General features: G+C 32.7%; 1 protein-coding gene across 2 annotated transcripts; it reads left to right on the top strand.

Moving 5' to 3' along the window:
• Nucleotides 1-9166: 9166 nt before the first annotated feature.
• LOC111386883 (chromo domain protein LHP1-like) lies at nucleotides 9167-12820 on the top strand. 2 transcript variants are annotated; one of them, XM_023011383.1, is made up of 6 exons: nucleotides 9167-9595; nucleotides 9771-9796; nucleotides 9924-10010; nucleotides 10188-10838; nucleotides 12320-12380; nucleotides 12494-12820. In XM_023011383.1, exons 1-6 carry the CDS (start codon nucleotides 9254-9256, stop codon nucleotides 12500-12502), a joined length of 1176 nt encoding a protein of 391 aa, XP_022867151.1. In that variant the 5' UTR covers nucleotides 9167-9253; the 3' UTR covers nucleotides 12503-12820. The 2 variants fall into 2 exon arrangements, with proteins under 2 accessions (XP_022867151.1, XP_022867143.1); XM_023011375.1 differs by having other exon boundaries at nucleotides 9169-9595; nucleotides 12499-12820.
• Nucleotides 12821-15954: the final 3134 nt, after the last annotated feature.

The following is a 15954-nucleotide window of genomic DNA, read 5'->3' as shown; positions in this document are numbered from 1 at the left end:
ATACTACCGCACTGTTATCACAATAGATGGAGATTCATCTTGAGATGGAATCAACAACTTTCAAGCCAGAGATGAAACTTCTTAACCAAACGGCTTGGACTGTAGCCCCATAACATGCTACAAATTCAGCTAGCATAGTAGAAGATACCACTAGATTCTGTTTAGTACTTTTCCAAGAAATGACACCACCAGCTAATAGAGAAATATAACCTGAGGTTGATTTCAAATCATGTTAACATCCTGCAAAATCAGAATCTGAATATCCTACCACCTCAAGATGATTTGTATGCTGGAATGTAAATATATAACTTTCAGTTTTCTTCAAATATCTCATAACTTTCTTAGCTGCTTTCTAATGCTTTTGTCCTAGATTAGACTGAAATCTACTAAGGACACTTACTGCGTAGGTTATATCCGATCTAGTGCAAACTTGAGCATACATCAAACTCCCCACAGCACTAGCATATGGAATAATCTTCATAGATTCCCTTTCTAGCTCATTCCTTGGACGTTGAGTTTTGTTAAATTTATCTCCTTTTATGATAGGTACATCACCAGGTGCACAATTCTGCATATTAAACCTTTCTAGAACACGTTGTATATAAACTTTCTGAGAAAGTCCCAATAAGCTACGATTTCTATCACGATGTATTTCAATGCTAAGTATATAGAAAGCTTCTCCAAGATCTTTCATCTTAAAATTAGCAGACAACATTTTCTTTGTCTCATGAAGCAGCCCTAAATTACTGCTAGCAAGCAGAATGTCATCAACATATAATACAAGAAAAATAAAATTTCTCCCACTGGTTTTAAGATAAATGCATTGGTCAATAGTATTTTCGACAAAACCAAGAGAGGTCACAACCTCATCAAACTTCAAATACCACTGTCGAGATGCTTGTTTGAGACCATATAAGGATTTGCTTAACTTACACACCTAGTTTTCTTTTCATTCACAACAAAACCTTCAGGTTGTTTCATATAAACAATTTCAGAAAGATCTCCATTCAAAAATGTTGTTTTAACATCCATTTGATGAAACTCCAAATTGTAATGTGCCACAAGAGCCATGATAATTCAAAAAGAATCTTTCGACGAAACAAGAGAGAAGGATTCAACATAATCAATGCCCTCTCATTGAGTGAAACCTTTTGCAACCAATCTTGCTTTCTTTCGTTCAACATTTCCTTTTGAATCTAATTTACTTTTGAAAATCCACTTGTTATCTACAGTCTTAGCATCTGGAGGAAGTTCAACAAGATCCCAAACTTTATTCCTTTCCATGGAATTTATTTCATCTTCCATGGCAACTATCCATTTATCTGTCTCAAGTCTTGTCAATGCTTGGTTATAAGTTATAGGATCAACAATATGCCCAATATTAAAATCGCTCTCCGATAAATATATAATATAATCACTGGGCAATGCAGATCTTCTTTCCCTTTGTGATATCCTAACTTGTGGCTCAAGAACCGATTCAATCGTTGTTTGAGGAATTGGAGATTCATCCTGGTTCCTCGATTCTTCATTAACAATTTCAATTGGCTGAGAACCAACTCTTTCATGTATAACTGGAACTGGAACAACAACTTGATTAGGTTCAACAAGAATTTCTCTCAACGTGGAACTCCTACTATCTCTAAAATCATTCTCCAGAAACTTAGCAGTAATGGACTCCACAATTTTAGTGCCGCGATTTGGACAGCAACATTTATATCCTTTTGATCTGTCCGGATACCCAATAAAATAGCCAGAAGTTGATTTAGGGTCTAATTTCTTTTTAAATGGATTATAAATCCTAAACTCAGTTGGACATCCCCAAACCTTTAAGTGAACCAAACTTGGCTTACGTCCCGTCCACAATTCAAATGATGTCTTTGCAACAGCTATACTTGAAACTCTGTTCAAAATATACGTAGCAGTTTTCAAAGCTTCACCCCACAAATATTCTGGCAAATTTGTTCTGCTCATCATACTTCTAATCATATCTTTTAGAGTTCGATTCCGTCTTTCAGAAACACCATTCTGCTCAAGTGTCCCTGACATGGTATATTGGGGCACTATTCTACACTCTTATAAAAACTTTGCAAAATCACCCATATTTTGACCAAATCATCATATTTCCCATAAAACTCACCTCCACGGTTAGACCTTACAACTTTGATAATTTTCCCACATTGTTTCTCTACTTCCAGTTTAAAAACTTTAAATTTCTCAAGTGCATGTGATTTATCGTTAATCAAATAAACTTATCCATATCTTGAGAAATCATCAATAAAGGTTATAAAATATTTGTTCCCACATATAGTGGAAGGCAAAGGTCCACTGATATCAGTGTGAATTAATTACAAAATTCCATTACTCCTAGTCGAACCCTTCCTCGTAGATTTAGTTAACTTTCCTCTTATACAATCTATACAAGTGTCAAAATCAGAGAAGTCTAAGAAGGGAAGTATCTCATCTTTTATTAATCTTTTCATTCTATCCTTAGAAATATGACCCAAATGCTTATCCCACAACATAGATGATGATTCTCGAATTAAAGTCCTTTTCTTTGATACATTGGTAATACATGAGACATCACCAAAAAGAGCCAAAAATAATTTATATAAACCATCACATAAAATGACATTTCCAATCAAATGAGAATCATTAAATAACTCAACCATTCCATTACCAAAATTAAATGTAAAACCACAAACATCAAGTTTCGATATAAAAATTAAATTCCGTCTCATTTGCGGTACATAAATTGTATTTTCCAAAACAAGATAAAAACCAAACTTTAAAGTCAACTTCACCACTCTTATGAAATTAACCTTCACTTGAACTCCATTTGCAACGCTCAAACTTACTTCATTCTTACTTGGCCTGCATTTGCTTGTGAACTCCTATAAGGAATTCGCAATATGAATACTAACTCTCGAGTCTAACCACCAAAAATTCAAAGGCACATCTACTAAAGAAGACTCAAAACAAGCATCCTATAACTCTTGAACTTAAAATAGTCTTTCTGCCAGTGACGCTTCTTTTTACAGAACTTGCATTGATCATTTTTCTTTATAACTCCTTTGAGACCACTAAAATTTTTATTTAGCTGACTTCGGTAGGACTTATTACCCTTACGAAACTTAGGTTTACGGTTATGAGAATGCCCCTTATTCTGTGATGGCTGAAAAGCTAATTGCACAGTTTCACGACGCATCTTATACTCTTCTTGGGCACACACTGCTATGAGGTCATTCAAATTCCATTTATCCCACTGAGCATTGTAAACAACTTTAAGCTGATTAAACTTGCTTGGAAGGTTATTCAAAACATGATAGACCAGGAAAGGTTCTGCAATAGGAATGTCAAGAGCCTTTAACTTAGATGATATATTTATCATTCTCATGACATGCTCCCTAACACCACTTGTGCCATCATATTTTATGCTCATCAATTTATCCATCAAATCCCCAGTTTCGGCTTTATTAGACTCAATAAATTTTTCTCCTATGGCATCCATAAAACTTTTAGCATTTTCATTATTGGGGATGGCACCTAGAATGGAATCAAATATGGATCGCTTAATGATTTTCAAACAGAGTTTGTTAGCCCTTTCCCACTTTTCATGTTCGGCTACATATTCAACGGTACTCTTATATATGGGTTTCTCAAGCTTTTTCTCCATTGCAAAATTCAAGCTCAAAAGACCAAGTGCTATTTCTACGTCTCGTTTCCATCTCACATAATTATTCCTAGTCAAAGTTTCAATAACAGACAATTGATTCGAAAGAGATGATGCATTATAAACTGTGGAAACATAAAATATCGCACTCAATATCATCCAAACGTAATGCATGCAATCAAATGAATGATATGATATCCAACTAATTAATATGGGCTATTAATTAGATAATCCGTAATTTAAATCAAAACATATGAATTTTATTACGGTAAGAGCCTAGGTGCATCATCATAAAGTCACCTTTGGGTCGAAAATACAACATGCTATAAGGTACTCTTAAAACACATCACGTAGTTAGTTAACAAAATTACATTGATTTTCGAAATACAAACACCTTTGGACAGAAGGAAATTTCTAGACCAAAGTAAGCTCGTTAACCACCTTACTCCATTTTCCTTAAATACCACATATAATAACACTTTTGGACAAGATATTATATGTAATCAATTAAAATTGTTGTGCAAAATATATATATATTTTCTGTAATAGAGAAAATCAAATAAATAATAATGAGTGTGCCACTTTGGCAGCTACCACCCATTTTTATTTCAAAATATTTCTCTTTGTAGAAGAATAAGGATCATCTCAAAACCCATGAAAAATTAATCATAAAATAATAATTATACAACAAATCATAATCATTAATTGATAAACAACAAAATTTATATATATGATTGAGAGACAAAATGGGCAACAAAATTTCAATATTTGAAAAGTGGAATTTAAATAAACAAATAATAACAACAATTGAATTAAACATTTTGACGAAAATATAAAAGTCGTCAATTATTATTATTATCGACATAATTTTAAACGGGTTAATTTTAAATAAAAATTTTAATTTGGGTCAAAAATGAAATTTTAGAGTCAAAACCCATTTAAAAAATTTGCAACATGACCCCTGGTCTAAAATTATTAATAGGCCCTTTTAATTATATAAATTAGATGACAAGTCCTCATTTTATTATTTACAATCTTAACCCCAATCTCTAATTGCAGACAGGGGCTTGAAACTAGACTATTTGCAATAGGAGCCCCCATCACCATAACACTCATATGTCTACTGAAAACCCTAGGACCCTGAAAGAATTTTAGGCGACGGCGATGGCAAGGATGGAGAAACAAAAGATGAAGGTTGATGGGTCAGTTTTTATGGAAAAATAGAGAGAAATCCTTTTGAAAAGCTGTCAACTATCATTTAGAATTGCTTCAATTAGTTTACACTATTGGAGAAAAACTCATTATGCTTGGCAAAATTTGCACATTTTAACAAAAAAAAATTTCACAGAAATAAGAAAATATTCATCCATGGAACAATTATATATACCAGCAATACATGTGGTCGGCTTTAGATCTTGCCACAGCCAAAATCAAATCTAAAATTCATTAGAGTAGTAGGAAGTCAGTTTTGGCTGCAACAAGGTGTTTTCACAACTTGGGTTTTGGATTTATTTTCATAGTTTATACAATGAATGTATAATATACATGTATGCACACGTGAAAACATTAATGCTCCCTTCCTTCTTTATTATTATTATTTTTTTTGTTTTTGTTTCAAAACTTTGAAAAATTAACAATTCCAAAGACTCGAATTGATGGGTAGAGGAAACTTTAGAATTATTCAGTTAGAGAAAGAATATTGTTTTAATGACGGATTCTGATCTTAGCATGATGGCTCTGATACCAATTGTTGAATTTAATTGTAATCATGCTAAAAATCGAAAATTACAAAATAGTAAATTAATAAATCGAATTCATATCTTCGGAAGTCATTGTTGATATGAATAATAGTTGTAATAACAGTCAAGATCTCACTTCCTTGCTCCTCACGAAGTATTAGCTATCAATGGGACAAGCCAATAAAACATATAGAGAGGAGAGGGGATCTAACATTTATATAGGAAATAATTGAGTCGTCCCATTACGACTAGAATTCTAATTAGGGTTTATTTTCGGCCCACATACTTTAAATTACCATATCAAATTAATTACAACCCGTAAGGTGTAAAAGACCCAATTGATCACCTCATAAATTTGGCCCAAACACAAATATCATTATGAGCCATACATCTAACCCGTAAAATTTGCAATCGAATGTGAAGTCCACATATGGAATTATTAATTATTCCAACATTTCGTTCCATTTCCACCACAACTATTGGTTCTCTAGCAATCATTGTGGTTATATGGGGCTTTGATTCCCCTTATATATGCACTTCTCATTCGATAAACTTTGCAAGGGCACTTCTCATGTCGAATCAACATATTAAAGCGATGATGGAAGGAAGTTCAATAAATGTCTTGTTTGTATGTAATATTTTGGATTTTGTATAAGTTGAAAATGAGGAAAGAAATTAAAAATTAAGTCTAACCCAAGAGAATAAAACTCTACTTTCACTTGCCCTTGAAAGTACGGCTCTCAGTGCGTGCATGTTTTTGACAATTTTTTGCTTCTTTTTATTTAATATAATATAGTCCAATATAACTTACACACATTATATAGCATCTATTTTTTCATGTGACTATTTTATGGATTATCTTAATTTGCAACATAATAGAGGTTGCTATCCAGAACTTGGTAGTTGTTATTGTGCCAATGAATGAGATTAATTATATGATATTATGATCTAATGAAGCTATACTTTTTGTATTGTTGTGTCAAAAATTAAAATATAAATTTTTTAAAACATAACATTAATGAATATAAGTTTATATATTGTAGTCTATTTGCATTCATGACTTTTTTTTCCTTAAAGGAGAAGTAGTTTTCTCGCCCAAAATATTGCTCAAGCGAAATCAGGTGTGTCATTGGCGTCTTTAAGACACTCGAGCGAAACTCAGATGCTCCAACGATGGTAGGCTTCAATAATATGCATTCAAGTGTCTTCTTCTAACCTTACCTTGTCCTCCAAAGACGATATAGATTAGTGCAGTACAGACTACAAATTACATACTTCACCTACTCTCTCTCAACATCAGGCAACACAAGTTCCACATCGAATTACAACACAAACCCCAATGATGAGAAACAAGTTTGAATGAAAAAGGAGAGGAAAAATAAGGAGAGAAAATTTAACATAAATATTAAAACCTTTAACTTCAAACATAAAAATTTCATACCTAATCGAAGAATAGAGATTGAAATTGGAAATGGGAGGAGGGTTTATACGAGATTGAGGAAGAGTCTCCTTTCTTTTTTCTTTTTTTCAATTGAAGTACAGAGTAAATTGTAGTTTGTAAACGGGAGAATAGGTAAAGGACAACTATAGAATTTGAAAAAAAAATAAAAAAATTCAAACTTCAAAATTCAAATGTGGGGTCACTTGACCCCACAGGACCCATGTTGGTCCCGCTAGTGTGATCTAATACTTCGGCACGTTGAAAACTTGGAGCAAATTAATTACCTCGTTTCGCCCCCATTAATTTTCATTCCATCACATTTTTTTCTCTCTCCTATTTTTAACCACTCAATTTTTCATACATTAATATCGTACATAAACCAAAAACTTTCCTACCTTTACAACCACTCATTTTTCAAAAAAATACTATTTCATCCATTTTTTATTTCTACAAAATGGAGTTCAAACGGGGGCTAAGTAGTAAGTAAACACTCATTCATGTTTTGAATCTTCCATCTTTCATCTTCTGAAAGGTAAATAATTACTTCTTATAAGTAGGCCCGAGATTGTTTTGGTTTGAGTTGGTTTCGACTCTAACTCGAAATCAAAACCAAATTAGTTAGTTTAGACAAATTTCTCTGTTTAGATGAATTTCATACCTAATCGAAGAATAGAGATTGAAATTGGAAATGGGAGAAGGGTCTACATGAGATTGAGGAAGAGTCTCCTTTCTTTTTCTTTTTCTTTTTTTCAATTGAAGTACAGAGTAAATTGTAGTTTGTAAACGGGAGAATAGGTAAAGGCCAACTATAGAATTTGAAAAAAAAAAAAAAAAAAAATTCAAACTTCAAAATTCAATTTTTTTTGTGGGGACCCATGTTGGTCCCGCTAGTGTGATCTAATACTTCGGCACGTTGAAAACTTGGAGCAAATTAATTACCTCGTTTCGCCCCCATTAATTTTCATTTCATCACTTTTTTTTTCTCTTCTATTTTTAACCACGCCATTTTTCATACATTAATATCGCACATAAACCAAAAATTTTCCTACCTTTACAACCACTCATTTTTCAAAAAAAATACTATTTCACCCATTTTTTATTTCTACAAAATGGAGTTCAAACGGGGGCTAAGTAGTAAGTAAACACTCATTCATGTTTTGAATCTTCCATCTTTCATCTTCGGAAAGGGTAAATAATTACTTCTTATAAGTAGGCCCGAGATTGTTTTGGTTTGAGTCGGTTTCGACTCTAACTCAAAATCAAAACCAAATTAGTTAGTTTAGACAAATTTCTCGGTTTAGACGAATTTCAATATAAATCAATCCGTTGTAGTTCTTAAATCGAACCGAATCGAATTGGGTTCGGTTAATCAGTTTGGACTTTTAGTACAAATTGAATTTTTTTTTTTTTTTAAAATGTTCGACTTTTGAGCCCACTTAAATTACAAGAACTAAAATAACTAGATAAATTTATATTACAAAAATAATTGATAACAAATAAAATCAAGTTAATAGAGACAAATCAACATAAAACTTAAAAGTTTTCTTGTTTTTTTATGTATTATGTAGTTTAACTACCTGAGTAAGGAAAAAATATTAAGTATAACATAATAAACTTGCGAAAGAAAATTTGCAATGCTATTGTTTATCGGCAACATTATAAATTGGAGGGAATTGAAATATAGTTATGAGATTACGACTTTTTTTAAAAAATTTTTAAATAAAAAAAAAAAGTAAACGTGTAAATGAGTTTGGTTAGTTCGGTTAACTAACGATTTGAGGCTTCAAATCATGGTTGAACCGGTCGTCATGATTTTGTGTAAAATAAAATGAAACCAAACCAAACTAATTACACGTGTCAAACCGATTGATTTGATTGGTTTGAATGTTTTTTCAAATTTTTTGCCCAAGGCAAACTAAGTTTAAAACGTTTATTTGTAAGTAATAAGTCAGTCTTAAAATAAATATTTTTTATGATATTTAAAAGTAAGTATCCGTAACATTAATTTTAGCATATTTTTTTATTCATATTCATAAATTCTTTTTAAAAAATTCTAATCATTTTTTATTTCACAATTGGAGGGAGTTGCAAGTACCATCCACTTATTCACAATTCAGGTCTACCTATGCATAGTTGAAATCATATAAAATACCTCCAAAATATGAACTTAATTTTTAATTTTCAGTAAAACATTTGAAAGTTTTTGGCGGTAACGGGCTCCCTACAAATATGTCCGTCTGAATAAGCTACTTATATGCTTAGCTCCTAAAATTACTTATAAGTAACTTACCATTTTGAAGGCATAGCCAAACATGCTCTTCCATCTCCCAACAAAAACCCACTCTCTCAGTACAGAGCAGATTTGTACTGAAATCTGAGAACCTGAAGTTTTAGAGAGAGAAGATGAAAGGAGGGAAAAGGAGAAAAACCGCGAAGTCCGTACAACCCCAGCATGCCCCTCCGCCACTAGCTTCTCCACTTCAGCCCTCTGCCTTTGCCACGACCGTCAGTGGTGGCGGCGATATGGTGGCGGGGGTGGCAAAAAATCCTGAGGAAAGTGAAAGATTTGAAGCTACTGAAGCTGCTTTTGAAGAAGAAGAAGAAGAAGAAGAAGAAGAAGGGAAAGAGGAAGATTCTGAGCAGTTGGAAAACTCGAATGAAGAACTCGAGGTGGAGGCAGAGAGGCGGAAGCTAGCTGATGGGTACTATCTGATTGAAGCTGTGCGCAGTAAACGCATTCGTAAGGTATATAATCATCCCTCTGTGGTATTGTTCTTATTGTTAGTTTTGTTTGTCTACTTGGAGTAAGAAATGAAGGACTAATGGGTAAGATTTATTGAAATATACTTTTATATATGATGATTTATTGATTTGTGGCCCCCTCTTATTTTTCTCTGTTTGGAATGCGGTGAAAATGCAGGGCCAAGTTCAGTATCTGATTAAATGGTATGTAATCCAGAAAATCAATATGCATATACCGTATTATGCGAAATTTGGAGATAATAACAATATTTATGTTTAAATTGCCCGAAAATGATTTGTGTTAATTAATGTAACGGATGTTTTTGGAAAGGCAAGGCTGGTCGGAGGCAGAAAATACATGGGAGCCTCTGGATAATCTACTGCCATGTTCAGATGTTATTGATGCATTTGAAGAAAGGTTTTATTATTGTTTCTGTTTTGCCTTTGTTTTATCAATGTTACTAGTGTTATAATATATTTCTGAATGTAACAATTACAATGTTATTATAGTTTGATTATATTTATATAATGTGTGTATGAATGCCCGGTTGTGACATTTTTTCTTTGTGATCTCGTTGTTATATTGGATTTGAAGTTTGAAAGCAGGGAAAAGTTGGTCAATGCGTAAGAGAAAGCGCAGGTGTGGTATAAGTTTCACCCGTACCAAGAAAAACGATCAACAGCAATCACCTACGGCTGCAACTTACAATGTGCCCTCACACAGGGTTAGGATTAAAAAAGGTCCTATACCCTTTCCTCAGATAAATGACTCTGCTGCTGCAATTGACAATGGAAAGACTCGTGTTATTGTGAACCGTGTTGAAACGTCCAAGAATGTAAATGAAAATGGTCTAGAACTGCTTTTAGAAGGAAGAAATGAAAAAGGCGAGTTTGATTTGAAGCTATGTGAACTAAAGGGAGCAACGATAACGAGTGAGTGTAATATGGACAGGCTTGCTGTGCCTTCTCAAGTAGGCCAAGTGACAAGAGGAGATGCCTTTGCAAATGGATTGGAAATTGCTGATGTTGTAGAACCACCTCTGTCGAGTCAATGCATTGGAGCTAGAAAGAGGAAATCTGGTTCTGTCAAGAGGTTCAAGAATGGTCCAGGATCGTACACGATGGATGTTGCACCGAATGCAAGAGAGCTGGGTACTACTATTGCTCGGATCATCAAACCTATAAGCTATCAAATTTCCATATCTAACAACTTTGAAGAGGTTTTAGTTGCCTTTGATGCTGTGAGGTTTGTCATCTTACTCGAACTTTCTTACTTCATGTTTAATTGGTGAATTACATGCATTACATAATGTGAATCCCATGCACTAAAGTTAGCATGACCTTCTCTTTGGAGGATGCATATATTTTAAGATTTGCCTTTAAATCCATAGAAGAATGAAAGATTGTAAATGTTACTTTATGAAGTTGAGAGTTAGATAGAGTAGATGCTAATTGGCAAGGGTGCTTAGTCGTACTATCTCCATTTCTTGGTAATCTCTTCTGTCTATGTTGGATCAAACAATAGGAGGCTGTAGAGCTATCTTTTAAACTAACTGTTCCAACTATATGTGACAATGATATCGTCGGCATTGGCCTTTTGTGGCATTTCTTGTATACTAGAATTTGAAAGGGAAAAAAAAAAAAAAAAGAAAATGGTTAGAAGGGGTTGTACCAAATTTAATGTCTTTTGGGTAGATAAGGTAAAAGGGGATATTGTTAAGATAATTTAATTTCGACTATACATTTAAGAACTTAACAATAAATGCCATAACTTTGTGTGCAGTGATGCACTGAAAATTTTGGATGTACTTGCTGCCTACATATATCTATTTCTTATCTAGAGGAAGATAAAAAATTTGACTGTAACGACCTGCTAGTTAAAATATTATTTCCGGAAAAAGGAGAATTCTCTGAAGTGTGGCCTGATTTTCTGTAGCTTACAACATCATTTGGGTTGTGTTTATATTTAAATTTTTTCAAGAAAATAACCACGTAATCCTCTTGAAATTTTGAGTTTTAACAGAGGTTAGTAACTACTATGATAAACTTTGGAAAATAATGTATATTCTGTTCTACTTTTAACAAATGTGGCACATGAATCTTGACATCCAAAACTGGTCCCTGGCATTGCAGTTACTGAATGAAAATCATGCTATTTACATGGGTTGGGGATAAGCGTTGTGTTTTGGTTCAATTTTGGAACTTTTGACTTCATGGCCGTTCATATTGACACCAACTCACCTTTCTTGAAAAGGTTTTTGCCTCTTCAAAATTATTTGAAGCCCTATTATTGTTTATCGACATGGAACAATCATGTAAGTGTTTTTCAATGTATTACGTACTTGCTTGGCTAAGATTGTCAAGTGCTTATAAGTAGTGGATCCCAAAAAATGTATAGTTGAAGAGTAGTTGTAGGTCCTAAGGAATGTGTAATTAAAAATGACGTTTGACTGACTTGTGAGCTGGAGAAATCCTTGCCAAGCATGCTCTAAATGTTTAGCATTGAGAATAATTAAGATGTTTAACATTTCCAAAAAAATCCGAATGTTCTTTTGAGTAAACTCAAAGATCAGATTAGATGAGTATTGCCTTTACTCTTTAGTTCCTTTTCCTTTTTAGATTGCATTCTAGTTTGTACAGTTTTACAATATTTAGGTTGTCGAGAAGCTTACGTGTTCATGAATCTTTCTATTCGTTAAATTCTGTAATTTTCGTGGCTGCCTACAGGCTTGATGGTACTAAAGTGACGGTGGATAACAAATTTTTGAAAGCTAACAATCCACTTCTGGTAAGTGTTTCAATCTTGTACGGTTCGCTAACCATGAATGTTTGTTCGACATAGTAGTAATTGAACTGCCTAGTATTAAACTAGCAATCTTATAGTGTTGCTTTCTTTTAAAATGCAGCTGATAGACTTTTATGAGAAAAATCTTCGTTACTGTTCCACATGTTGAACGTGTTAGTGAATAGAGGATAGAAGAAGGAGCCTCATCTTTGCGATTCTCCATGTTCAGTGTTGACAATCTTTTCGAAAAGCTTAAATTGTTAGAGACCACATGTATTCATCTTAATCTCTTCTTAAGACTAGATTAGAGTCTATGTATCTAGGTATTTCACAGGGAAGATGGCAAATAGCGTTAGTAAAACTTGTTTCACTCTCTTGTTTGCCTGTTCGCAAACTTGATTTGATATTACATGCTTTCATCGCAAGTATTTTTTCTTTGCTTCGGTACGAGTGTTGCTTTTACATCTAATTCGACTTAACGGTTCATTTTTAAATAGGTATTACCTATCCAGGCTAAAAATCTGTTGACATGCCTCCATTGCCATCCCCTCTTTTTTATGATCTCTGGGCCTTCGTGCTATGAGATAATAATACTTTAATAAGTTGAACTATAGATTTAACGAGGGAGGGGGTGAGTTTCTTCATGGCCAATGCCCCTTTCTTCCATTCTTGTGGCATGAACACGCTCCAATTTAAGGAGAGCATCTTTACTTTAGTATTTGTTTGAAAATGTTGACCAGACAAGTATTGATTAAAAGTGTTCTTTTGTTTATAAGTAACGTCTTTATGCGTAGCATTTACTCTTTTTATGTAAGTAGGAAAATAAAAATTTTGTACTTTTATAATTCATTTCTCTCAATTGGATATTTTTTCATCTCTCTTCCTCATTTCCCTTTGAAACCCTAATTTCTTGTTTTCTCTTGCAAATCTAATCATCTATTTGTTAAAACTACTAAATTGTTTATAAATGGACAAACTTATTTTTCAATCACATGTTTTAATAGATTCACAAATATTACTTATTTATTTACCACTTATTTCTCTCTAATTATAAGCTAACCATTTATAAATTCTTCTTGGAGCTTTGGGTTTGATAAATTTAGGGTTCATTTGATTGTAAAGATAGAAGTTATGTGGAAAGAAAACGAATTTCAGCGAATTAAATTGCCTAGAAATTATTTTTTTTGAAATTTGTAAATTATTGTATTTGATTGGTATAATTTTTCACTTAAAAAATGTTAAAATAAAAGCAAGGTTGAGCAAATCTTCCGAACCGAACCTGACGGTCCTTGTCAAATTAAATACTCGAACGGGTATCTGAATTGAGAACCGACGGGTACGGTTCGATTCTCGGTTCTAGATCAAGAATCGAATCTTTCTAATTTTTTTTATATTGAATAAATCAAATTATTTTAATTTTATTTTTTTCTAAATAAATTAACAATTTCTAAATTCAAATTTTTTGTCCAATAATTTGTTTTATTTTTAATTTTTTAATTTTTTGCCCAATTATCCATTTTATTGTCTCATTTTTTAGACCAACAAGATCCAACCCACTAAATAACTTTAAACACCTACACTAAAGTGCTCGCTGACATTTCAAAACCTATACAATCGTCGATCGACGCTGTGACCTTCACAACTGAAATTTTGACCGTAGCGATCATTTGAACAAGGTAGTCTACTAGTCTCTAACATTTCAAAACCATTGAACGTGTCATTAGTTGTATTTATATAATGTTGTTATAAATGTTAAAAAATTTAATTATAGTACAGAATCGAACAGAACCGATCCGAACGGAATCGAACTCGAACGGTTCCATAATTATATTTGGACCCAACGGTTCCATTTACTAAATACCCGAAAATTTTGGTTCGGTTCTCTTTAAAATCGAACCGAACCGACCCGCGCCCACCCCTAAATAAAAAGTATTTTTTTGTGTTCATTTGACTTTGTTTTACATGAAAATTGTCAATTAAAAGAAAATATTTTTTTAGAATAATTCTTAGAATTTGTTTCCATTATTAAAATAAAATAAAATAAAATAAAAAATAAAATCATGAAAATCATCTATCTTTTGGTATTCGTTTGATTTTATTTTACATGAAAATTGTCAATTGGAGGAAAATATTTTTTTAGAATAATACTTAGAATTTGTTTTCACTGCAAAAAAAAAATAATAATTAAATAATAATAATAATAATAATAATAATAATAATAATAATAATAGGAAAAAAAATGCTACAGTAAACTGGAAAATGAATTCTCACCATTTTTTGTGAGAATTCAAATTCCTCCAAAATATGGAAAATGTTCATGTGGCATGAAAATGTGGAATTTGTTTTCCATGGAAAATTTCATCTATTAAACATATGAAAAGTTGGAAAATAATATTGATTTTCCATTTTCCATCGAAAACGTGAGTCTATCAAATAAGGCCTTAGATTAAAAAATGATATTTCATGGGTCTTCACTTATTTGGTAATATCAACTATGCTATGCTGACAAAAATAGTTTGTCTGATAGCGTACTCACAAAGAGGAAGGACGGAAACAATTTTTTGGCATTTATTATTCACGCGGATTCCATGCGCATGTGAGTCTTGGTCAAGGGTCTATCAATTCCCTTTGACAACTCAACTTAATTCTGGGTAGTATAGGAATTCAAAGAGCAATTGACGTTTGATTTTATTCGACTGAAAATTTAAAATTGCTTGAAACCTAAACATAGTTTCATTAGATGGGATTTAATTATACACCAAAAAATTAAAAAGGGAGGTTATTTTCAATTGCAAGTCATTAAAAAAAAAAAAAAACCCTTTCTCCTTGTGTTTTTTTTATTTTTTTTTATTTTTTTAACGAGGTGTCCCAACTTGCGCCAGACTATATCTTCGTCCCTGAACCTTCGGTCCCTCAGCTGCTCAGGGAGGTAAATCACAGGATGTGTCCTTGTTGGTTCGAAGGTTCCCACATGGCTTTTACTCCTTCCCCAAAGGAAGCCTCCTCCATGGTGATTAATCCACCAATAATTCCTCCTTTATTGGATCAAAGGTTCCCACCAGGAATCGAACTCCCTATGCTTGGTTCCAGAGCCCCCCAATGTGATTGTTCCGCCAACTTGGATGTGCCCTGAGGGGCATCTTTCTCCTTGTGTTTTCTTTTGAAGTATAATGGTTGAAGACTAAAATGATTGACTTTGGTTGGTTCTCCCTGTCATGATAGGTATTATAATCAATATTTTTTATTTTAGCGTTGGCCTAATTGTGTATGCTTTTTGTATAAATTCACAGTTTTTGTTTATTACATGACTTATAAATCGAAACTCTTCCGAATTTTAAGAAAACTTTTTGGAAACTCAATAAATGCTTTCTAGTCTTTTTCCAAAATTCAGAAACGTTAACGAAACTTCTAGGAAATTTTTTGCCACAATTATCAAAAAACCTGGATTGAGAATTTTCAAAATTAAGGATTGGAGTTGCAAAAGTATATTAATTTTCTTATACAAAGTTTAATGTCTTATTATTATTATTATTATTATTATTATATATATATATATATATATATATTTTTTTTTTTT

Source organism: Olea europaea, chromosome 3, assembly GCF_002742605.1.
Source record: "Olea europaea var. sylvestris chromosome 3, O_europaea_v1, whole genome shotgun sequence".
NCBI classification, from domain to species: domain Eukaryota; kingdom Viridiplantae; phylum Streptophyta; class Magnoliopsida; order Lamiales; family Oleaceae; genus Olea; species Olea europaea.
Note: the sequence above shows the minus strand (reverse complement) of the source record. Positions and strands in the feature narration are given on the sequence as shown.

What these genes read in the sequence shown, in the direction of transcription:
- LOC111386883 (XM_023011375.1), top strand. Translation starts at nt 9,254, where the DNA reads ATGAAAGGAGGGAAAAGGAGAAAAACCGCGAAGTCCGTACAACCCCAG. An exon ending in GTTCAGTATCTGATTAAATG is followed by an intron (nt 9,797 to 9,923) that starts GTATGTAATCCA and finishes GTTTTTGGAAAG; the next exon opens with GCAAGGCTGGTCGGAGGCAG. An exon ending in AAGCTAACAATCCACTTCTG is followed by an intron (nt 12,381 to 12,498) that starts GTAAGTGTTTCA and finishes TTTAAAATGCAG; the next exon opens with CTGATAGACTTTTATGAGAA.